The sequence below is a fragment of the Pleurodeles waltl genome, chromosome 4_2 (assembly GCF_031143425.1).
Source record: "Pleurodeles waltl isolate 20211129_DDA chromosome 4_2, aPleWal1.hap1.20221129, whole genome shotgun sequence".
Taxonomy (NCBI): domain Eukaryota; kingdom Metazoa; phylum Chordata; class Amphibia; order Caudata; family Salamandridae; genus Pleurodeles; species Pleurodeles waltl.
In genome coordinates, this window is record NC_090443.1 from 404,026,615 (window position 1) to 404,053,395 (window position 26,781).

Here is a 26,781-nt window from a genome sequence, read left to right on the forward strand (position 1 = left end):
CAACAATTAATTTGATACCAAATTCTTGGTATGCAACATTTAAGGAGACTTTAAAATGTAAAATAAAGTCTGCCCATTCTAGCCTATGAAGGCCATTTACTTCAATGAGGGAAAAACGAATTTGGCTGTTTTTACCTCACCAGGGCTTATAAATCTATTTTTATAAAGTCCCTGCTTATAGTTACATGGCACCCAGCCCTAGGGGCACATAGGGCACACCTTAGGGGTGACTTATATGTAAAAATAAGGTAGTTTAAGACTTTGGAAGTACCTTTATTTCCAAAGTCGAATTTGCATATAATTTTAATTTAAAAGCAGCCAGCAAGGCAGGCCTGCCTTTAAAATGACACTGGGCACCTCAGCAGTGCACCTAGGTGTGCACCACCTATGCTGTGGTCCCTAAACCTACATGCCCTACCATATACTAGGGACTTACAGGTAGGTTAACTTAGCCAATTATAATTAGCCTAATTTGCATATCCATTTTACACAGAGCACAGGCCCTGGGACTGGTTAGCAGTACCCAGGGCACCATCAGAGTCAGGAAAACACCAGCAAAAAGTGGAAAATGGGGGCAAAAAGTTATGGGGCCTCTGCAATCAGCCCTGTTTTCTCACAACGTCACTTAGTAAATCTGGGTCAGTGTCAAAATCCATGGGTGTTGCGTGGAAAAACCCACCACAAAGCCCATGGAACGCTCTCCTGATACCGTGTGAAGGCAACACAGTGACTTGCACTGCTTTGCCTTACTCCATGTTATGGGGCCATGAAAAGCCATGCAGAGTGGCTTTATGTGGCCTCATAGATATGTTTGAGAAACTTTCACCACTGGATCATCACAAAAAGTGGTTCTCCAGCAACACAAGCCTCTCGTAAATATGCCCCTTAGTTCAAAGTGGGGGAGGTATTTTGATTTTCCAGCTACTTCTTTGCGGACTATTGTTGGATAACCCTAAGAACCGTTACACACTTCACTGTGACATTTTAAGTTGTAGCACACAAAAAGAGGTTGTTTTTGTAATAGATCTTGTGACTGGCACGTCTTGGGGCTCTGAGACAGTTGAGGTCATTCTGGACATAAAAATTAATTAACGGTTACTTTTCAGAAGTGTAACTTATAGTGATGTCATTCATTTGTCTTAATAGCCTCTGTGTAGTTGGTTTATTCTTCTGAAACCTGTAATGGATGATTTTGCATATATTGTGGACTATCCAACTGAGTCCCAAAATTGGAAATAAACATAAAAGTGAAAATGAGAAAACAGTTGTGATGTGTGGTTCTAGGCAAAGAAAAATTTAATAATTTACATTGGAGTATGAGTGACCCCCCCCCCGCCACTCCCCACAAGCCAAGGATTTATTAAGAGCTTGCACTACCCTTGCGTCACTCATGGCAATGCAAACCCTTAAATAAGATTTACTATGCCACACAGAGCCGCCATGCATGGTGCTACATGGCATAATAAATCTAGAGTAACGCAAGGCAGTGACCTTGCAAGACTCTGAGTGGGCAAGGCATTCCATGGGTCGAGTATTGGTGTCCCCACGCATCCACCCATGGTTTTTGTTGCATTCGCAGATTTACTGGTAAACCTGGAAATGTTTCAAACTGATATGCCTTCCCAGGTAAGGCATAACGGGGAGAAATATGTTTATTTCTCGTTATTTCCTCTTTCTGTGTGTCCTGCATTTCACAACACACAAAGAAAGAAAAACATGCCTCTGTTGATTCTTTTTGTGCAGGAATGTGTCCCTTCCTGTGCAACAACAATCCTGGCTGTAAAGCAGGCAGCCTTGTACCATGGCACAAGGGTGCCTGAACTGGTGCTTGGCAGCCACAAGTGCTTCACCAAAAAGAGAGAGCAGGAATGCCCCATATCCTAGTACACGTGGTACATTTCCATTTGACAGAGCACAATGCAGCAAGTTGTCTTGCTGCATGGCGCTACATCAAATGTTAGTAAATCTGAGCCTAAATTAAAATGTCCACCTCCTCGAGAGAACCTTCCCACCACCAGTGAATGGTTTATTTTATCAATAGGTTGTGCTTTTGTCAGTAGTAGATAAGAGGAAGTAATATAAGGTTTTTCCTGAGTTTAATTGCCCTAGGGTTGTAGCAGGAAAGATTACCTGGCTGAAGTCCCAGAGAGGTCAGAAGTAGGTTAATGCCTGCAGAGTGGCATTGACTTAACTCCTCTCAGAGGAGTGCTGTTGGAGTAACCCTGACATTTTGAGTAGGTGTTTCTTACAGTGGCCCTCTGTTCCATTGACCTTTAATATTTATAGACTCAGTTGTTGCACGTCTTTCCATTTCATTCTGGGTTGCGCTTGTGCGTCTAAGGCTCCTTCTTGGTAAGGTCTTAGCACTTGCTCACTTTGGGTTCTGCATTACAGCTCCACAGTTTTGTTCTATTTATGCTTACGAGTGACACCTCTCCATTTTTCAGGTAAAGTTTGTTTTGATAATAGGCTTCAGCAAGTAAAAAATCAAATTTCTCTCTTTGAAAATGTTTTCGTTTATTCCACGTCATGAAAGTCCTCCCATTTTGATTTTCAAATGTTTCTCAAAAACTGCGATTTGATCGCCCATGCAGGAATTCATCTTTTTTAGAGGGTAAATTCCAGGGGCTAACCTCGCCGTACCACCACACAACAGGATATTACTTGCATCTCTTGTCACCCACTTGTCCTCTCCATTTAGGATTATTGAATGGCGATTTGGTTGTATTTTTCTTCATCCTTTGACCAGTGTTTTTTTTTGTATAGATGCCTAATTTGGTCCTACTTTGGGCTATGAGTTAGCTGGGTACACCCACATTTGGGATAATTCAAGCGTATCATCATCGCATATCTGAACGGATCAGGAATTATTTGATTTTATTTTATCCCTGGTGTGGATGGCAGAGAGTACATAGATGTCACAGGGCATATCCCTTCCACAGCTGGTCTGTAGTGTACCACTCCTACAGCCCAGGGTATGAGGGAAGCCAGGTCTGCACCAGTGTCAAGGTTTTTTTTCTGCTCCCCGGGACAGCCTCTCAGAACGGGTATTTTAGGGCCTGGTGTGTGGAAAAAGGAGATGAAAACAATGATACTATTGTACAGGAATGTTTTACCTATGTGTCACAATTGTGCTGTTTTAAGGTCTCGTGAATCCTATGATGTGTGCTTTTCTTGGGGTTTTCAGAAAAACGAGTAATAAGTAAAACTAAGTGTTTTTTTTCCAAGGCAAGGCTTTGGTCTCTGGTGGGTTCCTTTGTGCTGGCACCATGGCCGCCAGGTAAGTCTTGAGATGAAAGTTCCTCAAGATGCTGGGAGACCATGCCTTGGTACTCACTTAGCTTAAGGTGGCATGGACTCGGCTGTCAGATTGTAGGACCACTGCCTCGCACATCTACTCTGTGGTTTAATTCGTTGAAAACAATTATTCCCCTTGGCCAATGATTCCCCCTAACACAAAGTTCTATTGTCATGAGTTATCACCTCAGAATTACGACATACCCTTAAGGTTAACATACAAATTATTATTATTATGCCATTATGTCGACCACCAATTGAGGGTGTAGGGGGCTATGAAGACAAAAGGCGGGCGTACCCTAGTGAAAATATCAGGAGACATGGGCTCTAATTCCAGCATCCCCATTTGAACATGTATGGGTGGTCTTGTGCAAATCGAGTAATCTTACTATGCCTTAGTTATTATTATTTGCAAAAAACAGGAACAATAAAAAGGTGGAACTTCAGTTTTAAGGGCTATATATATCTCGAGAAAACTCATTTTACATGACAGGAAGTTGGTTTGGTGATTTACCTGCTTGATGTTGATAATAGCGAAATAGAGGTCACCTGCTAAGTTGCTACAAGGGATAACTCAGCCTTTTCATCATTCCGAGATCCGTAAGCCATCAGCACTTTTTTTATTAAGAAGGCTAAGAAAAGAGCAATGTGCTGCAGCAAGCTCTATATAAAAACCAAGTTATTTTTTTTATTGCTGGTATTATTCCGCTTCAGATGCGATGCTAAGCAAATTCCCTTGCTCAATTGCCCAGGTTGACTCGAGTAGAGCACAGTCATATTACACCATGACAGGCCTCCAGGCCTCCCCACATACAATTTCCACAACAGAGCATAAGCTTTTACGGACTCTTTTAGGATTGGGTCTTTGAAAGTGATTACTGCAATTTATGTCTCTCTCTGGGAGCACTATTCTAGAAACTGCCAGACGCAGCTCGCCTGCTCTGTGTTTCAAAGGGCCTCGCTCTTCAATCTACACAGTCTTGGTGGAAAAGTAGACTTTAAATGTTTCCTTTCATCTGCCGATATTCTGTTATGCTTGGTTATGTTGGTAGCATGCTAAAAACACCTCGGTACCTTCCACAGTCTTATCCTATTTGTACAATATTACTTTGTATACTGCTGGACTATTGAGTAGGGAATACTGTGATACCTTAACGTCGTAGCCAAAATATTAATGACCAAATATACAAGTTCATATAGGTATAACAAGTATAGATCTACTATTCGTGACTATTTTTTATAACAGTTGGTATAAATATAATTTCAATGCCTGGCTGAAGTAATTCTTCCATTTAAAAGTGGATTGGCAGCCCTTACCTTACTCCATAGCTTGATACATATATGTATATATATATATAGATTCACTGAAAAAAACAAAGGGTACAGGAAATTTATAGTTAGGAAACAGAATTTCAAAAAACATAGAAATTAACTTAAGAAACAAAAGTTACAGGGAACTTATAGTTCGGTTCTGAATTTTCTGGTATAAAACCTCAGAAATTCACCAGTTATAGTTATTTCAAGTAACTATAACTCATGCCCCAGAAGGCCGTGCATGACGCTGATTATTTGTTCAAATGTGCGTGCTAAGAAAACATAGAAACTCACTGAAAAAAAAAAAAGTTATGGGGCTGCCTTCGATACAGTGTCCCACCGCACCCTTTAAGTCAGACTCCACACAACAGGCATACGTGGCAAGGCCCTTTGGTGGATACACTCCTTCCTGATAGAGAGAGCGCAGAGAGCCAGACTCCCACCATGCCTATCAGAACCTACAGATCTCAGCTGTGGAGTGCCCCAAGGATCCTCGTTGAGTCCCACGCTTTTCAACATCTACATGGCCCCGCTCTCCCCAATCGTAAGAAACTACAGATTGAATATTGTCTCCTATGCCAATGACATCCAGCTGATCATCTACCTGACTGTAAAACCCGCAGCTGCCAAGAAGAACTTCCAAGACGGGATGGAAGCAGTTGCCAACTGGATGAAGTAGAGCTGCCTTAAGGTAAACTGACAATACCGAGATCCTAATCCTGGGAACCTCCTCCTCAGCCTGGGATGACTCCTGGTGGCCCTCAACACTTGGCAGCCCCCCACCCCTACACACCATGCATTTACACCTCAGCGTCATCCTCGGCTCAGCACTCAACATGACAAGACAGGCCAACTCCATCCCCTCCATGTATTTCCACACCCTTCGACTCCTACAGTAGATCTTTAGATGGATACCAAACAACTGCTGCAAAACTGTGACACATGCCCTGATCATAAGCAGATTTGACTACCACAATGCCCTCTATGCCGGAACCACCAAAAAGAACCTGAGCAACCTACAACAAATCAAGAACCCCTCTGCCAGACTCATACTGTTCGTCCGCCACCGAGAACACATCACAGGACACCTGAGAGATCGCCACTGACTCCACGTCGAGAAGAGGATCAACTTCAAGCTCCTCGGACACACTTACAGAGCCCTCCACAACCTTGGACCCAGCTACCTCAACAACTGCATCACCTTTTACTCCGTTGCCAGATTTCTTCGCTCCTCCCAGCAGTTGCTCACCACCGTACCACGCATAAGGAAGTCCTCGGCTGGAGGGGATTGTTCATCTACCTTGTGACAAAATGTTAGAACACCCTACCTCTCCACCTCAGACAGCCGCCATCGCTACTTCAATTCAGGAAGGACCTCAAGACTTGGCTCTTCGATTGAACCCTGAGGACCTACCTTACAGTGCCTTGAGACCCTACGGATGAGTAGCACACTTTAAAAATGTTGATTGATTGATTGACAGTATTGTTAGGTTCTGAATTTACTCTCACAAAATAATTTAAATTCAGCAGTTATAGTTATGGTTAACGCAAGTAACTATAACTTGTGCCCTAAGGTCACCATGCACATCTAATTACTCCACATATTACATCATTGATGGCACCTTCTATGTCATCTTGCTATCATCACTGCAACATTTGCAATAATTTTATTGATGAGAAAACTTTGCATGGCTGGACATGAGTTATAGTTACCTTAGGGCGCGAGTTATAGTTACTTGAGTTAACCTTAACTATGACTGCTGAATTTCAGTGGTTTTGTGCGGGTAAATCCAGAACCTAACTATAACGTCCCTGTAACCTTTGGTTTATTCAGTGAATTTTATATATATATAGGCAAGCTACATGTATTTGATGTTAGGTTTACAGAACGTGTACGTACTTACATGTATAACAATATTCTCTAGTTAAAATGTAGGATCCACGTTGTAGGATCTGGATTGAGATTTAAAAAAAGAATGACACCCTTGAACTGTCACTAATTTTTTCACTCTGAAAAATACATTCATTTACAAGTCCTCAGTGAATAAAAGTATTCCATAATTTCCATCACAATTTCGTGTTTTGCATAATCGTTACTATCCTTTTTGTATTTATCCAAATGCACCATAAATAATCCCCCAATCTTAAATTATTGCTGAGCATTACTTACTCTACCGAGGGTTATCTGTGTGCTCATTATTTTGCTTGTAAATTGTTAATGATTTCTGGTATGTCAAAATATGTGCTTTGAGGCTGGTGCATTAAGGGATGTATTCAAATATGATGCCTGACTAGTGGTGTTTAGCTGTTGCACCATGTTAACTTGACATCTTATATTTTCGCTTGTGGCACTACTGGAAAAGATGCTCTGCCTTCAAAGAAACTATAAGGTGCTGACTATTTTTTATAACAGTTGGTATGAATATCATTTCAATGCCTGACTGAAGTAATTCTTCAATTTAAAAGTGGATTGGCAGCCCTTACCTCCCTCGTGCACCATTAAAGCCAATTGCGTTGGAACTTTCATGTCTGAAGGGAAATTTTAACACCTGTTAATGAGCGTTTCAGATTCAATCACTGTCAAAAATTCCCCTCTGGTGATGGCATGCGTGGACTGCTGCAATGTATTTAAAACCGGCCTCCCCAAAAACCTGTTGCTAGGCTGAAGAGAGTGCAAAAACAGGCAGCCAGAATATGGCTTCACAGTCATATTAAAACAACTTGAAAACACCATTGGCTCCTGATGGAACCAGAATAAAGTGTGAAATAATCTGTGCCATGCACAAAGCATACTTGGCTGAATGGCCTGGCTAATTTAAAAACAAACTGGCTTGTAACTATGTGTCAATCAGGAATTTGAGGTTAGCTTCCTCTCAGCTGATCCAGCGAGGTTATTTCAAAAGATGGCCAAATCTTCAATGCAGGAAACTCTGAACACCGATTTTTTTCCTTATGGGGTTCAACGCGAGACATCTACTTTCTGGGAAATTATTTTAGGAGACGAGATTTACGCCCTCTATCAAATTCGGCTGGATCCTAACTCCATTAACATAGTGTTTATTTGTTAGTATGTCTGTTTATTTCCTTGCCAGTGTTCCTTAGTGACCAAGGAGATGTGTCAGTATTATATAGCAGGGGCGGGGAGTGAAGAAGGGTTTCCTGTTCAGGGCGACGGTTTTGGGATCCAATAAACATATGCCATAGATATTACTCCTGTAAACGATATATTATACTGCAAAATTCTTTGAATTTACAATATGTGGAATTTATTATTCATGTTAGCACTAATTATGCAGAAAATCCATCATTTCTCAATTAACATCATCAGGGTGGGTACACTCCAATTATGTAACATATGTATATTCAAGACGTGAAAACGTAGGAGCAAAACAATGTTGCTGAATTGTGTGTGTAACAGCTTTATATACATACACAAGACAGATATGCATATATATTCAGACTTTACAGCAGATAATCATCACAGTTCCCTACATCTTTAGTAATTCATCGGACTTTCTTAGTCATCTTGGTCATTTATAACACCCATATTTATATTTGGTGACTCCCACAATAGATTAAATCCCACATGAGGGCAAGATGAAGGTATCTAGAATCAGTGTAGGTCTCCAGAGATCCCTAGTGTTTATATTGCACCATGTTGCTCCTCAGATGGTCCTTGCCCATGTATTTCCATCTCCTGGGAATGGAACTTATATTCATGGAGAGCTTCTCAGAGCAGAAAAACATTTTATAGTCAAGACAGAGATACAGTTCACCATCAGTGCTCTATGGACCAAAACTGCAAAAGAGAAAAATTGCTTGTGGAGTGATCGCCACATTTTTGTTCATATAGAGCCCGTCACCTTATGTGGATCAGCCTAGTGTTCTCTCACCTGTGTTCTGATGATATGGCCCTTCATCCCTATGATCTGAAAAAAAAATACCTAACAAAAAAATTAAAGGGAGTTCGAGCAAACCCATATGTTCCATTAGTGAAGTCAGGAATGCTTTTTGGAAGAGTTACTGGTCTTTTCGGTAATGAATCACTTACTTAGCTTAAGACAGGGTCGGATTGGCCTATAGGCAATCAAGCAGTGCCTGATGGGCTGGTCTGACAGATCAATGTGTGGGTGTATTGTTTAGCAGTTTCGGAGCCTATTTTATGGCCAGATTGGTCGGTTTTGTACTGTTTATTTCCCTGATATCACCACAAACATTTCTTGAAGACAAGTGCACACATTCTCTCATACCTTGCAAAATACCCATACTGCTTGTCTTTAAAAGCTCAAAACTGGCCTGATTTGCTAATGAAGGCCACTTTTTTAGCTATTGGGTTGACTAATCAAGTGCACTTTTATTTTGGTGGTAATGCTACATACTAAGCAGTTCCCACATTTCTTATGTCCCACTGTCGGGGGAAGACCAACCATTGATCTCAGAGATGTTTCTGATCTCGCTTTCTCGGTGTTGGATCTGACAGTGTTACCTTCAATGGTGCTGCTGCTTTTGGAAGATAAAATTGGTTCCTTTATTGAGGGGCCCATGTTCCTCATATTGTGCCAGTTCTTGCAGATTATTTAGAGTTCAATGTAGTCACACACACTATCTGGGTGTTCACCTTCTTCTCATGTGGCTGTACTAAACACTCTTTCGGATTATACCATGCACACTTGAGAAATCTTCGCAGTAGTCATTTTGGATAATTACAGTTGCATAATTTCTCCATCAACATCTGAGAACTTGTAATATTTCTGTTTGCAATGTTTTCTTCTTCAACCTAAGATATTGGCTCCATGGAATTTTGTTTTTTAGATTTAGATTTTGTGTTGACACTATCAACAAAACTGTATAAATAAATCCCCGTCCACTTGTAAATGAGACCCACTATGTTCTGCACACAAGTAGCTATCGAATAACTCTGTGACCTCTACTAGCATTAGGATAAGCATGTACTGAATTGCAATGTTTCATTTGTTACCATGGTCGTACGAAAGATGAAAAATAATGTAATGGCCATGCATGGCAGTGGCGGCTCAGCCGTTTTGGAGGAGGTGCGTTGCACCCCCGCCAGCAGCGCAGCTGCAAAACCTTTTAAAGAAAACAATAATAAACTATGTTTAATATTGTTTTCTTTAAAAGGGGTGGGGCCACGGGGGTGACGTCCACTGAGGGGGAGTGCTCAGCACTCCCCCTTCACAGCGCATGTGTGTTTGGCCGTCCGTCAAACAGTTGCTGGGCTGGAGAGGTCTGCCTGGGAGCACCCTGGCTGGGCGCTCTGAGCCAATCCTGATGCTGCTCTGAGCAGTGTCAGGATTGGTGCAAGGCAGGCTGGGAGCCTGTCCTTGCAGATGCAGAGGAGCGTCAAGGGACAGAGGAGCGGCAGAAGAGGTAATTGTTTATTTAAATTTATTTTTATTAAATGTAATGTTCATTCCTTCCCACCTCCCCCTCTCCCGCGCCTCCCCACCCCGCCCTGCCCCGCCCCTTCTGCGGCCCTCGAGCCGATATTGATGCATGGTGCACTGGATTTACCTAAAAGCTAGCCTTATGTATAGCTTCTGTGTGCCTGTATGTCTGTTGGCTTATATACAGATGTTGGCATGTCTATTGATCTAAAAGCAAGAGTGTATATGTGTCTCTATAATTATGTGCATAAATGTTTGTATGTCTGTTGACCTCTGCTCTAATTACAGTACCTTGTTATTCTCAGTGTAGGGTTAACTGCATGTCTATTAATCTGACTGCATCTATGTATGTGCTTTCCTCATGGTCGGTGCATACCTGTGTGTTGTTCTGTGTGTTCATACAGTCTGCTCGTCGGTTGCCTGTCTCTCCATTCCCCTGTCCAGTCGTCCATCCATGTGCGCTTGTATGCATGTTGTCTGTGACTCTGAGGTTGTGACCGTGTGTATGGTTGACTGTCTGTTTGCATCTATGTGCACGTGTCCGCATATGGCTGTGTATTTTCTGTGTGCATGTATGTCTGCTGCCTTGTGTAAGTGAGTGCTAGTTTTTCTATTGGTCTATGCTGCATTGGTGAAATGGGTGAATGTATGTGTGTTGCTGGTTTGTATGTTGGTCTATGTGCATAGGTGCCCGTGTGTCTGTTGTAAGTGGTAATTGTGCCTGTGGGCATGCTGTTGATGGTTTCTGTGCATAGAGGCCCGTGTACCTGCTGGAATGTGTTTGTGATAGTTTTATGTTGGTCTGCGTAGAGGTGCCTTTTCTGTCTGTCGCTGGTATGCTTAGATGATTTTTGGTCTGTATGTGCGGATGTTTGTTTGTCTGTGTGTAGATGCTATGCACAAGCCAAACCTATAAGCTTTATTAGTATTTTGTTTGAAGTTATGACACATCTTCATAATCATAGCGGACCTTTCCAGCCTAACTTTAATGTTTGCCTACGGGGTTGCTTTCACACCCTAATTCAAGAGTTATGGTCACTATAATTGTTATTTTTATAAAAGGTTCCTAGTAGGCTGTTTGGCAACATGGATCTCCTCTGCCTTGTTGTGCACCACTGCAAACCACATCACTCTTTTCTGTACATTCAAGTATATTTAAGAGTGCAACACTCGCTCTTAAAAAGTTATTTGACTCTGAAGAAACAATAGAGAACATGAATATTGGACTAATTTTCACATTCACATTTCACACTCGGAATCCAGTGAGGAATTGGCTAACTTCAGATTTCTGTTGTTATTTACAAAACATATTACCTTTAGACCTCAATGCATGTCCATGGCTAGGGCCAACCCTTGTGTGTGTTGTGATTGGTAGCCTAAACTTTGAGATACAGGTAGGTAAAAGGAACATAACAGTAATAGGTTCTCCTCTCATCTTGTAACTCATGTTGTGTGTGTTTTTGCTTCTCGCACTATTTTTGGGGTATTTCCATCTACATTGTCCAATTCATTGAGAGGCTCACTAGGGCTACTATCCCTGTGGTGCAATAAGGCATTATGCAATATGTTCTTAATAGTCAATGGACATAGGCAGTGATTCCTGTGCCATCTTCAGTGTTTTTTAATGCTCGTATACGTTTTTCAACATTTAAAGCAGCCAGTGATGTGTGATGTGATTACGATGGGCATCCATTTATTATACAAAAGCAGCAAAATTGTGACTGTGCAGCAGGGGCCCGTTCTCCGCTTTTAGTGGCACTGATGTGCCCTTGATTGCAGATGTCTTGTCTAGTGCTGGGATCACTAGTTGCACTCAATGGATTATAGAAATTCAGCAAATGGGTAGTGTGAGTAATGATGTCCTACAAACAATGTAGTGTCGTTCTGGCAGATCGAGATGGTCAGTGCTGCCCTTGTGCCATGTGCTGGCTGGACGTGGCATTATGACAGGGGCTGGGTCATGTGTCTGGTCCGATGCCTGGTACCAGGTGCATCTGCCAACTCCTTGTTCCAGCAACACCTCCACAGTTTATCTCTGAGAAGAATGTTCCTCTCTGACTCTTATTGCTGATGTGTATGTGCAAGTGTGACTAGTGTAGCAACAAAACTGTAAAGCCACATTTTTTTCCTTCAATAGCACTCCCTGTAGGGTTGCTGATAGTTTTTGTTGGAGTTATGCTAGTTTCCATAATACCCCGTTTGTTTGCGGCGTTGTAATCCGGCAACGATTTCTGGAACCTATCCATGTATGTGATTTGTAACTTTGACATGTTGAGCATCGACCATTGTGGATCAGAATAACAAACAATGAGGTAAGATCGCCTGTGATGCGAGTTAATTACACAATACTGTGATTGAGCCACATAAAATCCAGGTATCTCGCATGATGGAATGCATCCAGATTTGGCATACCTAGGCACCTGAGAATGTGAAAAATGGCTTTGTCCTAATGCACGCTAAGAGACCTGTCACATATGGCATAAAAGTAAAAGGCTGAAATCCACGAGTTAAGAAACATTCCATCTGCCTACATATCACATGCATCAAAATAACGCTGAAGTCATTTGCTAGATGCTCACTTCCGCTCTATGATCAACTTCTTAGCAGTCTTACCACACTCAGCACAGGACTGTAATGGCCCGCGACCAACCTCCAAATGGCCCACCAGCGCCGTGTTGTGCTAAGAATATTTGCATGTACAGCATATCTAGATTCGCAACATCAGTGTTTAAGTTCACGGTCCATTTAGTTTGGAAGATGTCGTTAAAAAGAAAAAAAACATGCCCAAGCTCGTTAATGTGCCTTATGTTAGAAATAGCACTGATATTGCCCATGAAGTTAGGGTGCTGTAGGCATCGTCGAGCTAACTCATCAGTTTACTTGAAATAACACTTTTGGATTTAGTGGTAAAGAAATGACCAAGACAAATGAAAAAGGAGAACCATGAGCCGATATACCCAATCCAACAGAAAAGCCACTGATTCCTTCAAGCGCTTTGGCCCATTGGGTGCTCTAATGACTGATGCCCTCCGGTCGCCAGGACTAATCCTCCAAGCTTCATTTCTTCAGAAGATTGACTGCTGGGCACTGGAGCAGCTGCCGCTGTGCTAATGGCCCACCTCAGGGCGGCCGGGGCGACGGAACAGCTGGCACTGTCAGCATAGCGCATACTACCGCTGTCAGGGTAATGTCCTACAAAGTAGATGGATGAGGGCGGACTGACCGTTAACTCAATGAAGCTAATACCATATGGGCTTGGCTGTATTAAAGGATATGGGTCCGGTCCCTTGCTGTTTAAGGGCATTTTGCCTGCTGGATCAGGACTTCTTCACTGCAGGTGTTCACGTTCTTCCTTATTAGCATCTCAAAACGAACCAACATGTTGATGAAGGTGGGGAAGGGCACTGCCTGTGTTCCAGTTCTTGCTTCTGAACCCCCATGTAAAAAACATTTGCATCTCAGGGACACCTCGGAACTGCTCTTGTGTACAGTAACCAGGACTACAAGAGGGAAATTCCACCTGGCACTTCTACGCACAGTAGGGATGTTCAAGACTTCACCACATCCTAGCTGGCCTCTCACAGCTTCCAGTTCACCCCTGGGTGGGAAAAAACACATAGGGCCTTATTTAGAGTTTAGCAAATGGGATATTTCGACATAAAAGTGCATAATAGCCTAAAGCATTCATAATATAGTGGATGTGATATTCGTCACAATTTGACTGAGAATCTTGTCCACCAAACACTAAGGGACATATTTATAAGCCCCTAGCGTCACCTTGTGCCACATTAGCGTAATTTTTCTTTTTTACACTAATGTGGCCCAACGAGGCCAAAGTCCTCACGCCATAACTACAAAGTAGCACAATGCATGCATTGCGCCACTTTGTAACCCTTTGCGCTACATTATGCCTGGCCAGGCATAAGGTGTGCAAAGGGGGTGTTCCCCCGTTAGTGGGGCTGAAAAAATGGTGCAAGGAAAACTAACAGATTTCCTTGCATTATTTTTAAGGCACTTTTAACGCCTGCACAGACCAGGCGTTAAAAAGGGGCTTCCATTATTTACAATGGGCCCCTAGGTATTCTGCAGGAGTAGCACCAGTATTCTAGCACTACTCCTGTAGAGTGCATCAATAGCATCATGAAAAATGACACTATTGCCCTCTACCCTGCGCCATGGTGCCCCGTATTCTAAATACGGTGCTAACATGGTGGCGGTAGGGGGTCGGTAAAGGGCACAAGAAAAGTGGCGCAGCACACAGTGCAGCGCCACTTTTCGTAAATATGCCCCTAAATAAATAAGGTAATTACTCTTGCCTTCTATCTTCTCTTCGTGTATCTTGAGAACAGCTCCCAGGAACCTCCTCCTGTTTGAAGAACCCCAACAGCTAGAGTCTGGTGTGCCTGGCAGTGGTAGCTAGACTGCTTTGTATACATTCCATTGTCATGTACTGTATTGACCTTTCTGTAAGCCTAGGACATGAAGTGAGGTGTTTGAATTTTGTTTACTGTCTGTAGTTTCCACTCCTTGACCTTCCTCCCTCAGCTGATAGGTAGTGAAAGAAGGCTGTTGAGAAACCAAACAGCCTGTTTGACACTACTTGGAAAGGCCACACAATAAGGCACATGTCCTACTGCTTACCCACACAGCACTGTGCTCATGGATCTAGCTAGGGCCTACCTTAGGGATGACTTATATGTAGTAAAAGGGGAGTTCCAGGCCTGGCAAGTAAATTTAGAAGCCAGGTCCCTGTAGCAGTAAACTGTGCATGCAGGCCCTGTGGTGGCAGGCCTGAGACAGGTTTGAAAGGCTACCTATGTGGGTGGCGCAAGCTGCACTGCAGTCCCACTAATAGCATTTAATTTACAGGTCCGGGTTATAAGGAATACTACTGTACAAGGGACTTACAGTTAAATTAAATAAGCCAATCAGGTGTAAGCCAATCATGCCAAGTTTAGAAGGGAGAGCACATGCACTTTAGCGCTGATCAACAGTGATGAAGTGGCCAGAGTCCGAGAGCCAACAGAATGAGGTCAGAAAAAAATAGAAGGAGGAAGGCAAAAAGTTTGGGAATAACCCTGCAAAAAGGGCCAAGTCCAACACAACCCCTCACTAGCCTAAAACCAAGGGAGACCAATCAATACCTTGATGGGCTTCCATGGTTGGGGCGATAGAACGTGGACCAAGGCCAGCAACTGGAGGGGCACGTTCCACTTCTACACCAATCTGATCACAGTTGGATCCCTTTGTCAATGCTTCCCAGACAACCTAGGCTAACCCAATGGGGCTCCCTAGTAGCTGGTGGCCAGAGTCAGGCCACTCAGGGGCCTCTGGTTGCTTAAATCTCTCTGAGTGGGGAGCAGTAACCCCAGGTGCATAGCATCCTCTCTCCACTCCACTTCCCACCAGTTCAGGGGTTCTACCCTGCCACTGGTCCTCCAGCCTAGGGTCTGCACCCATAGACTGGACTATGCCCCCCCCCTTCTAGGGTCCCGCATCCTTCTCATAGGAGTGGTACCTCTAGAATCCTGAACTGTCAGGGCGCTGGGTAAAGCCGTCCGGCACAATTCTCCCACAAGCCCGCAGTCACCAGCCTGCAAGTGGCCTCCCAATTCAGAGTCTGCACCCTTGGATTGAATCGGGGTCAGAGGTGAGTTTCTCCGCCTCCTGCCCTTCCTTTCAGAGTTCTGCATCCCCCACCTTGGAGAGTACCCCTAAAAGTTACTGGGTGGGACGATTGGGCCAACCGCCCCGCAGGGTGCCAGAGTTTACCCCCTGAACCTGACCTTCCAGCCTAGGGTCTGTGCCCTTAGACTGGGCCACTGCCTGGAAACCCAGGACTTCCTGGGGAGTATTTCTACCCCCCACCCTGACCCCTGCCCATCTAGCAAAGCATGAAGCCCCCCCAGACTAGAAATGGTATCACCAGGTTCATTCCTGGGGGACTCTGACCTCAGAGCTGACCCCTGACCCTCCAGGTTCTTCACTGGGGACTGCCACCCCCTTTCAACCCCTCATCTGGCCTCATGCCTCCTCCAATCTGGAGTGGTACTACCAGACACCAGGACTTGCAGCACACTGGTGACAGCACCCGAGTCCTCCTGACATTATGGGGTCCCTCTCAGTGGATGGTCTCATGGTACAAGCTAGGCTCTCCCCTGGTGTTCTCTCATGGAACCCTCCAGGTGCTAGGACTGGGTCTTGGACATCCTGGGACTCAGCCCACCCCAATTCCCTCTTCGCTGAGACTGGATATGGGATCACTTACCCATCGCACTACACAGGGACCAACCTGGGACACTGCAAGCCTCCCCCACCTTACCTGGTTGGTGAATACCTAAGCCACTCCCTTCAAGAACACCCCCAAATGCCTTTCCAGACCTTCCAGCACTCACCAAGAAGTCTGCCTCCTTTGCAGGCTCCCTGGGATTAGAGATCTGGTGTAGCCCTGGAAAACAACAACGAAGCAGGTGCTCTCTGGCAATCAGACTAAACAGTCCTTCAGAATTGTCTGGTGTGCTAATCTTCACCCATCCATCCAGTGCCATGCACCAATCCTCCACAAACTCCACCCCAGACTGGTGAGACAGCTTCCTGCGGCCCTGAACCTCAATCTGTATTCCTCAAAGGTGAAGCCATACTTTCTTATCAGTGCCTCCTTCATAGGGAGATACTCCTTCCTGTCACTGCCTTCCAGGGCCAGTAGGGCATCCCTTCCCTCCTCAGGAATATAGCTCTCCAGGCCAGTCCTCTAATCCTTCTCAGGGACCCTGCATGCTATTAGCGCTTCCTCATATTCACACAACCACTGATATATGTCCTCCCTCTTTTGGAACTCAGGCACCAAGTCTGTGGGCATGTGGGTATATTGCTGCCACTACTGGACTCCACCTGCAGTGTTGGTGAGTCCAGACCTTTCAGACACTCTAACAGGTCAAAAACCCCTGTAGATCTCAAGAAGGTGGGAGTCTTTGATTTCCTGGGCAGAATGTGTTACTTTTTGCCAATGCTGAGAGAAAGATAGGACTAGGCATTGACTGCACAGTATGAGTTGGTCAAACATATAGGGCCAGATTTACTAAATTCTCATGCAGTGCAGAAACCAAAAATGCTATGCTGTGTTTGCGTGAGAAGGAGGGAGCAGGAGGGCACCATATGTACAGAGATATGTCTCTCTCCTTCCCTCTCCCTAGCGCTGGCACATAATTTTGCTGCGGAGTGCCAAGCACACACTTTTGAGCCATAGTGCAAGGGTGCATTTTTGAGTCTATCATTGGTTTTGTAGTTGAAGAGTACCCATCCAGTATATAATACTGTGCCTAGACTACTTTTAAAGCTTGTAGTCAATTTACAGCCCAATTCAAGTTTTGCGCTGGAAAGTACATAACAAATAAAATGTTGTGCTAGTTTGGTTCACTTTTGCAATGCAAACACAAACCTAAATGTTGTTAAAACTGGCCCATAGACCCTCACGTATTCAACACATTTCTCCATAGACAGAGAATAGGTAAAACCCTTTGATGCACCAGGCCCACATCTCATTGTGCAGTGGGGCATGAACCTACGTCTTAAGTCCCTTCTCAAAGGCTGGTTGCCGGGGGTATTAATACATTTTTTCTGCCTGTTTCTTCTTGGTTGTTATATTACCTTTGTGTCACAGAAGCATACAGGCATGCCAGTGGGCCCTTGATAGTAGGTTCTGTGGTGCATGGGAAGGCACAGTAGTGTCACTCAGCCACCACATTATTTTTGATTTATTATCCAATAACCAGAAGTAGTCTCTTTAATGTTGGAAGCAAGGATGTTTTATCGCTTCCACAAGGAATAAATATTTAGCATATGATAGAGAGTAAGAGAGAGAGGTGTGAGGATAAGAATAATGGAACAGAGAAAGATGAGTGGAACAAGAGAGTTGAGGTAGAAAGGAAGGAGTAGTAGAAAGATGTAGAGATGGGGTGGAAGAGAGGCACAAGGAATAGCCTCTTTTGCATAATCTTCTAGGTCTTGTCGCCTTGGACACAGTACTGTCTATTATAACATTATAGAGAAAATTTAGCTTGTGGAGCGCGACCTACAAACAAGAAAATAAATATAGAGACAGTGTTTAGAGGGATGATAGAGAGGGGAGAGATAGAGGAAGATGTGAGACAGAACTGGAGGTAGTGGTAGGGAGAACTGATCTAGGGAATAAGAGGGTGTGACAGAGTGAAAGTGGTAAAAGAGTGAGAGAGAGCACAGATAGAGCCAAAAGGCTCTAGGATAGGCAGAAATAAGAAAAGGTGGAACAGAGGTGGGGTAGAGCAAAGAGAGGAGAGTAGACATAGAGATGCGGTTGAGAGATAAAGATAAGGCAGAGAGAGAAGTGGAGAGTAGAAAAATTAGATGACGTAGAGATCAAGGGTTGAGATAGATTGCAAAAGCTATAGGCAGTCAGCAGTGTAGCACAGTGTAGAGGGAGAGAGATACAATTTGGTAATGAAAGATGAGTAGATAGCATGAGACTTGAGAAAGAGTGTGGTGATGTTTGGATAGAAATAAGGTAGAGAGAAAGCAATATGGTAAAGTGCTTAGGTAAAAGTGAGAGTGGTGAGGTAGAAAAATATAAGGTATACAGTTGTAGGACTAAATAACAGTAAAGGCAGATAGAGGTATGCCAGTTAGAAAAAGAAAGGAAGAGAGGCATGCCAGAGATAGATATAGAGACTTACAGGTGTGAGAGAGGTAGAAAGAGAGAAAGGTAAAAGTTGAGAGGTGACAAGAGTGGTGTGGTAAAAAGTAAGAGGTATAGTGAGAGGTGTGGAAGAGAGACAAAAGATTATGTACAGTGAAAAGGGGAGACTCAGTGAAAGAGGAGCGAAAGACAGAATTGAGAGGTAGATAGAGCTGTGAGGTAGAGAAGAGAGAAGTAAGAAGAATAGAGGTAGAGAAAGAATGAGATGAATAAGAGAGGTGAGGTACTGAGTTTGAGAGAGGTTGGGATTAGAGATAGGGGCCAGCAAGACACAGAAAGAAAGATGAGAAAGAGAGAAGTTAAGTGAGACGGAGAAACAGTGAGATAGAGGGGTGAGTAAAGTGAGATAAATGAAGAAGAAAGAGAGAGAGGTGTTTTAGAGAAGATGTACAAATAGAGAGGGTGGTGAGGTAGAGGGACATCAGGTGATTAAATGCAGGATGAGAAGAAAGAAAGGTGAGGCAGAGAGAGAGTTCACATAGAGAGGAAGTAGAAGACAAGCAGGGATTTTTGAGAATAAATGTACCGCAGAGGTAGGCAACACACCTAGTGGTTGAGGTAAAAAGAGGTAGATATAGAAGGAGGGAAGGTGAAAGGCAGTCCATTTCTTTCTGAAATGAGTACTGCAGTGTTGAACCAGTGGCATTTGATAGCAAAATGAAGCTAATAAAATCACTCAGAATTTATTTTTTTTGTAAATATGAACACACATTCAATATGAATAGTTATTGCAAGGGTTTATTTTTGATGACATCCCTGTGACTAACATTTTGCGTTCTGGATTGAAGGCCTAGTCCAACACCTTATTTTATTTTGAGCCCATATGCAAGTGTTAAGTTCTTTAGGTGCAGTGATTTTATTAAATCATGCAATAAGTGAGCAGAATGAGAGTTTGAATGAGAGGGGACTGTAAAGAGATATAGCAGTGGAAAGAGAGATTGAGGTAAAGTGAGGAAAGGGACGAGGTAGTTGGAAGAGAAGAGGGAAAACTAAAGAATTAAGACGTTGGTAAAACAGAGAGTTTTAATCAGAGAGGGGGAGCATTAGTCGGGTGATACAGAGGAAAAGTCGAGGAGGCAAGAGTGAGGTAGAAAGGTTTGAGGCACAAAGACAAATGTTATAGAGACAGAGATGAGATAAGCAGAGATAGAGCTGGTATAGAGACAACAAGTGAGAAAAAGAGAAGCAGAAAACGTACGGAATATGAAAGGTAGAGGTAGAGGGAGGTAAATATAAAGAAAGGGAGTTGGGTTAGGTGGGGTGGAGATAAAGATAGACACAGATGTGACCTAGAGATGAATGTGAGTGAAGAAAGGTGGTGTACAAAAAGAAGTGAGGCAGAGCGATGGGGCATAAAGGTAGAGGGGACAAATAGAGAGGAAGGTCTAAGCTAAAAGCCAAATGTGTTCCGTTGGAGAGAGAGAAAGAAGCAGAGAGAGGATTTGAGAGAGAGAAAGAAGTAAAGAGAGAGTTAGCTAAAAAGGTACAGTGAGCAAGATACAATGAAGTACAGAGAGGTAAGACAGAAAAAGGTGGAGTCCAAGAGGTAAGGTATAGAGAAATAGACAGGTGATGTAAAAATAGATTGAAAGGTGGGTACAAAGAATAAAAGGGAGACGTGAGTGACTGAGAAAAAGCAAGACTAGAGATAATAAGAAGTGAGGTAAAGAGAGTTGAAAGTGTGGCAAGGTAGCCATGACTAGAGGCAGGAACGCAACAGAGAGATGTGGTAAAAGGGAATAAAAGGGAGAGGGGAAAGGTAGAGACAGAGGTAAAGAAAGGATGGGGATAGAGTTGTAGAGTAGTAAACTGGAAAAAGAGGTGGAAGTAGGGTAGAAAGGAAGAGGTATGGGCTGATGTGATTTAAAGAAAGGAGGGGTGAAGTAGTGCGAAGCATAGGCAGAGTTGAAAGCAAGTGAGGTAGAGAGGCATATGCGAGATAGAGAGGGATAGATAGAAGTAGTGATAGAGAGGTGAAGTAGCACTGCAGATAGAAGCAGCAAAGGAACATCAGTAAGAGAGGTGAGGTAAAAGAAAGGATAAGGTTAAGGGAGATGTGAGGTATGGAGAGGGAAGAAGAGATATAGGGCCAGATTTAATGGAAAATTATGGTGCACGGTGCTGCGCCAAATTTGGCAGTGTGGTGCACCATAATTTTCACAATGCAGGGATGCGCTGTATTTAATTGAATATGGTGCATCCCTGTGTTTACCACTGCGCTGGTGCTAAATGTGCTGCCATGCGCCAATGCAGCCACCCTTGCACCATAGTGCAAGGATGGCTGCGTTGAGGGGAAGATTAAAACACCTTCCTGCACAAAAATAATCTTAGATGGTGATTTGCTCTTTCTATGTGTGCTGCAAAAGAGCCAAAAATGAGGAGAAATGAAAGCATTTTTCCAAAGTCACCCTTGGGGTGGCATTAGATTTTTGGGTTGCTCAGGTGTACGAAAACTTGTAAATCTGGAGCAGCTTCAAAATGCAGTGAATGTTGCTATGGCATGCCCCCAGCAACACCCATTGCAAGCTCCTTCCATGCAAAGTGCTGCGTGAGAAGGGGCCGTATTTACAAGGTTGCGTTAAATCGCAAAATGTGGCGTAACACCGCTTTGTAAATACAGCGGAGTGCATAGCGCCATTGGAGAGTCATGAAAAGTGACGCTCCGGTGGCACTAGAGGCTCTTAAATATGCCCCAAAGGATCTTATAGTGCCCCTCATTGGACTGAGAGTGGAAGATGCCCCTCCTACAATGAATCAATCAATCAGCATTTTTTTAAAGCGTGCTACTCACCTGTAAGGTGTCAAGGCGCTGTGGGGTAGGTCCTCAAGATTCAGTCAAAGAGCCAGGTCTTAAGATCCTTCCTGAATTGAAGTAGCCATGGCGACTGCCTGGTGTGGAGAAGCAGGGTGTTCCAGCATTTTGCCGCAAGATAGGTGAAGGATCTCCCTCTAGCTGAGGACTTCCTTATGCGGAGTACAGCGGTAAGTGACTGCTGGGAGGAGCAGAGAGGTCCGGCAGGGGAGTAAAAGGTGATGTGGTGGTTGAGGTAGCTGGGTCCTAGGTTGTGGAGGTCCCTGTAAACGTGTACGAGGAGCTTGAAGTTGATCCTTTTCTCGACAGGGAACCAGTGAAGAGCTCTCAGGTATCCTGTGATGTGGTCTCGGCGGGGGTTGTGCAGGATGAGTCTGGCAGAGGGGTTTGGGATTTATTGTACCTTGCTCCAGTGGCCCTGCATATAATTAAAGCACTTCCATTTACCTTCTTTCTGTATCTGCAGCAAAAATGTAAGATGTTGCCATTTAGCATCCTAATTTGAATCTGCCATGCCAATTCCAATAGAATACCACTTTCACCACCCCATCATCAGAGTTGCTGGCTGGCTAACACAAAAAAGACACAAAACAGCCACAGAGGAGAAATAAACTAGAAGGGTCACCCAAACATATCAAGGCCCATATTTATACTCTGCTGGCGCTGGATTTACGTAATTTTTTTTTACGCAAATTCAGCGCAAAATTAAGACCATATTTACACTTTGACACTAGACCCCGCTAACGTCAAAATATCTCAGTGTGCGTCCTTTTCTGGATATGTGAAACCGCCTTGCATTAATGACATGCAAGGTAGGCATTCCCGTCCAAAAAGTTACTTAAACACCTGTGCGCCATATTTATCCAACTGGGCAAAAATGGCGCACAGCTGGGAGGTGGAGCTGGAAAATGACATATATCCCGATTTGCGTAAAAAAGTAACGCCTGGGTCAGGGCAGGCGTTAAGGGACCTGTGGGCTCTTTTCCATGGTTGGAGACCATGGAAGCAGTCCGCAGGTGCCCTTTCCTGCACCCAGGGACAAACCCTGCCACCCTAGTCCACACCTGGAGGACACCCATGGATGGGTGGACCCATCCATTGTGAGTGCAGGTAAGTGCAAGTAAGTATTTTTTTTAATTTATTTTAAGTGGCATAGGGGGGGCCTAACTTAGGTCCATCTACATGCCACTGTGCCCAATGGTCATGCCCAGGGGACAGATGTCCCCTGGGCAGGGGCATGACTCCTGTCTTTGCTAAGACAGGAGTCATTTCCATGGGGGTTGTACTTCAAAAAATGACGCTCGTCAGGTTAGAGTCATTTTTTTTTTCTCTAACCTGACTTGCACCATTCTTTGACGCACAACCCCCAGTCTTCCCTATTCCTCCGCTGCCCGGTTAGAGTCATTTATTTTGACGCTAACCAGGCCGCAGTGCCGACTACCGTCATTCCTTAAATATGACACCCGGCTGGCGCATTGGAATGTCGGTAGCCGGCGTTAAACTTTTTGATGCAAACCTGCGATGCTGCAGGTTTGCATCAAAAAGTATAAATATGGGCCCGAGAGTGTTCAAACAGTCATAGTGTAATAAGGATGTTAAGATGGACTGAACTATGGTCATAATTGTAATAAGAAGAGATTGTTAAAACTTATACAATCATCATATAAACCATCATCAGAAACAACCTTCTGGCATTAGACTGTAATGCTCAAAACAGCCCCTGGAGGGCACCATAAAAAAATATAATTTGTAAGAAACATGGTCATGTAACCATATTGTTAGCCCCTATAGGGGATAACCTCATGAAGAAAAACAGGAAAAAGTAATGCAGTGTAACCAAATACTTAATCCCAAGAGAGTGTTTTTAGAGCTAGCAGGCCTACTGCAATGATATTATTATACATAAAAACAAAACTTATTTCACCTGTAAAACAAAGGTTGTAGCTATTAGGATGCTTAAAAGACACTGAATGGTGGTGGGGGTTATTATTTTGGGGTCCCCACTAACCTAGTGTGGGGACCCAGAGATGGTGTAGACAGATGGAGTATTTTTAAAAGGATTACCATTGCTCTAGGACCACCTGCTAATATTATAGTATGTTGACTGCAATACTCAGAACAGCCCCTAAAGAATACCACAATAATAATGGCATAGACAGAAAGAGCACATTCTGGTCAATGTTTTGATGTTGGTCCCACTGTCCTAGGACCGCCACCAGCTGAATTATGAGTAAACATGTTTGTAAAAGTAATGCCCTACAAAGCATTAGGGGTCACATTTACATGCCATGAATATTTTAGTATGTTGATATGACTGTAATGCTTAGAACGGCCACCAAAGGACACCACAATGAAAATAGTGTTTATAAGAAACATGGTCATAGTTAGCTCCTAGGGAACATAACCACACAAAAAGGAAAAGTCAATAAGTAATTAAAGCGCCATATGTACAAACACATTTTCCCATAGACACAAAATGGGTAAAACCCTTTGCTACATCTGGCCCTTAACGTAACCATATATTAAAAAGAAAGCCTATAACAACAATATTACAAACAAAGCCCTTAAAACACAAGCTATTTCCATCTATAAAACAACATTCCCAGCCATGAGAGAACTTAAACAGACCCTGAATGGTGGGAGGGGTTAATATTTTGGAGCCCCCACTAACCTAGTGTGGGGACCCAAAGATGATGTAGAGAGAAAGAGCAGAGCACAATGTTGTGAACGTTTTGGCGGTGGTCTCCTTGTCCTACACCCACCACAGGAGTTATGAGCAAAAAACATTTTGTAAAAGTAATGCCCTGCAAAGCATTATGGGTCGAGTTTTCTTGAGTACAGTGAATATAGTAGTATTGTCTCTCCCGCTGTGCCGGGAGAGCCACTTTTACTTTGAGGATGTCTGTTTTACGTAAAACATTCACCAATTTCAAGTGTGTTAAGGGTAGAGCCCCAAGAAAAGACTCTTGATTAGGTGACTGTGAAAAATGTGACCAGTGCTCCAATGCTGCCGATCTAGTTCATGCTGTTGTGTCTGTGAGCGATGTGAGTGCCATGGTTGCCATGCAGCACAAAGGGGAAAGACAAAAGAAGAAATGTTTGCCCATTCTGAAGTATATTGGCAATCAGGCAATAATCCATGTAACGGGGGGAGTCAACAAGGCATGACAAAAACAGCCTCAAGGCGGGACAAATGTAAAGCATTTACCAATGACATCAAGTGATTTTTGAAAGGCAAGCCCACGAACGAGTAAAAGTGATGGGCGTGACATGGGCGTGGTTAAAAGCCCACAATACTTAAAACAGGTCAAAGCACTGGCGCACTCGACCTATAAAGAGTCATTATGCATTCCACTGTAGAGAAGAGAGAGCCACCAGTCGTGTAATATGGAAATTCCCAGCGACCCTCGCCCAGAGCAGATGTTTTTAAGTTTAAAGGTTCAAAGCTTTTGGCACTGAAAACGCCACGTGGCACCCCATCCCACAGCACTACATCTGCACCTCTGTTTGTATCAAAGAATTACCTTCTTCCTGCATGACCTCTAGGGGGGAACCCTCCAACATTTTTAGATCCATTTTTACTTTTATTCTTTTGGTGCATTTTCCCACATGACGCATCTTTACTTCTACTCTCTTTTCCTATTAAGCTTTCCTTGTGTTCATTCAATCTGTCCCAGGTCTCTTTTCATGCCCCCACTTCCTTCCCTCTACAGTACACTCCTGTCAACTGCTGTTTTCTGCTCTCCCAGTTTGTAATTGGCCTCCCTTTGCTGTTTAATTCTCCCGCCAGTATCTCAAACTGCTCTGAGCTGACCGAAACACGGCATGTTAAATATCTCAATTACAAAATAAAATAGATATATCCAGATAACTTAAATAACAACCATCTGGACTATTCAGCTTGTTGCCATAAAAATACATTAAAGTTAAATAGCGACCAGTCGCTTACAGGAGTATTGAACCGTTCCCGTAACTTACAATGGAACTCTGTGAATAATAGAATGTCCTATGATGTTAAATGTATGTTAGTTCCAAGAGCATGAAATAAAAAAACATGAGCCACCGAAGAAACTGAACAATGGTTAGAAGAAAACCTCCATGGATAGCTCTATTAAATAAAAATCTTAGAACCAATGGGATCGAATAAACAAATCGATTGCGTGCTTGGTATTTTGCCACAGGCATTGACTAGAGCATCCTTTCTCCTGCATGCTTATTGATTAGTTAATTGTTAATTAGCTTGTGGGGATATAATGTAATACAGTGGCAATTAATGATAATAACGAGGAAGAAATGCATAGCTATTCAGAGGGGTTTTATACTTTGTTGATACTCCCTTTGTCCTTTAGAAAATTATGCTGGCTCACTGAGCATTATCCTTTATTTAGTTAAATGGATTACGGATTGCGTCGGAGGAGTCAGAGCAAAGGCTGCTCCTTAAGGGGCTGCATTGGTTCCAAAGGTGTGCTTGATGTAACATAATAGAGATTTATAATGGTACCACCAGTTATGTATACAGCTGAGGAGCCACAAGACTAGGGTATATATTTTTCCTATTAATATGCTGCTCTTTTCTTCTCCTTCGTCTTCTTTTTTCATCTTCTTCTTCTTCTTATTATTATTATTAATATTATCATTATTATTATTAGTAGTAGTATTATCATTATTATTATTGTTATTATTATTATGTTTGCTGATGTTATTTTTCCTTCTTCTTATTTCTTCTTATTCTTCTTTTACTTCTCTTCCCTTCTTCTTCATTATTACTTACAGCTTTCTGGTGTCATTGTCCTTATAGTGTTGGCAGATGAGTTGACTATCCTCTGAAGGGTCTTTTGGAGGCATTGTATTGGTGTACTTGTCCTAAATATTCCCTCATTTGCTTTTCTCATTCAGTCATCGATGGCCCTTCTCAAATCCTGGTGCGCGATGTCTCTGACACAGTGGCCTTCGTCGAGTGGACCCCGCCTCGTGCCAAGATCGACTTTATTTTGCTCAAGTACGGGCTGGCAAGCAGGGAGGGTGGGCAAACCACCTTCCGGCTGCAGCCGCCACTGAGCCAATATTCCATGCAGGCGCTGCGGCCCGGCTCTCACTATGAGGTCTCTGTCAGCGGTGTGCGAGGGAGCACCGAGACCAAACCTGTCTCCACAAGCTTCACAACAGGTATGGAAAAGGTGCCATATCTCACAGTCATTTGGGAAACTCCTTCCTAGGCCATC

General features: G+C 43.4%; 1 protein-coding gene across 1 annotated transcript in view; it reads left to right on the forward strand.

The window, feature by feature from the left end:
• The window catches only part of TNR (tenascin R), an 847,456-nt gene that overhangs the window by 691,747 nt on the left and 128,928 nt on the right, over positions 1–26,781 (forward strand). Inside the window, exon 9 of the mRNA XM_069231566.1 lies at positions 26,456–26,725. Within this exon, the coding sequence (XP_069087667.1) occupies positions 26,456–26,725 (270 nt within the window). The remainder of the gene's footprint in view (positions 1–26,455; positions 26,726–26,781) is intronic.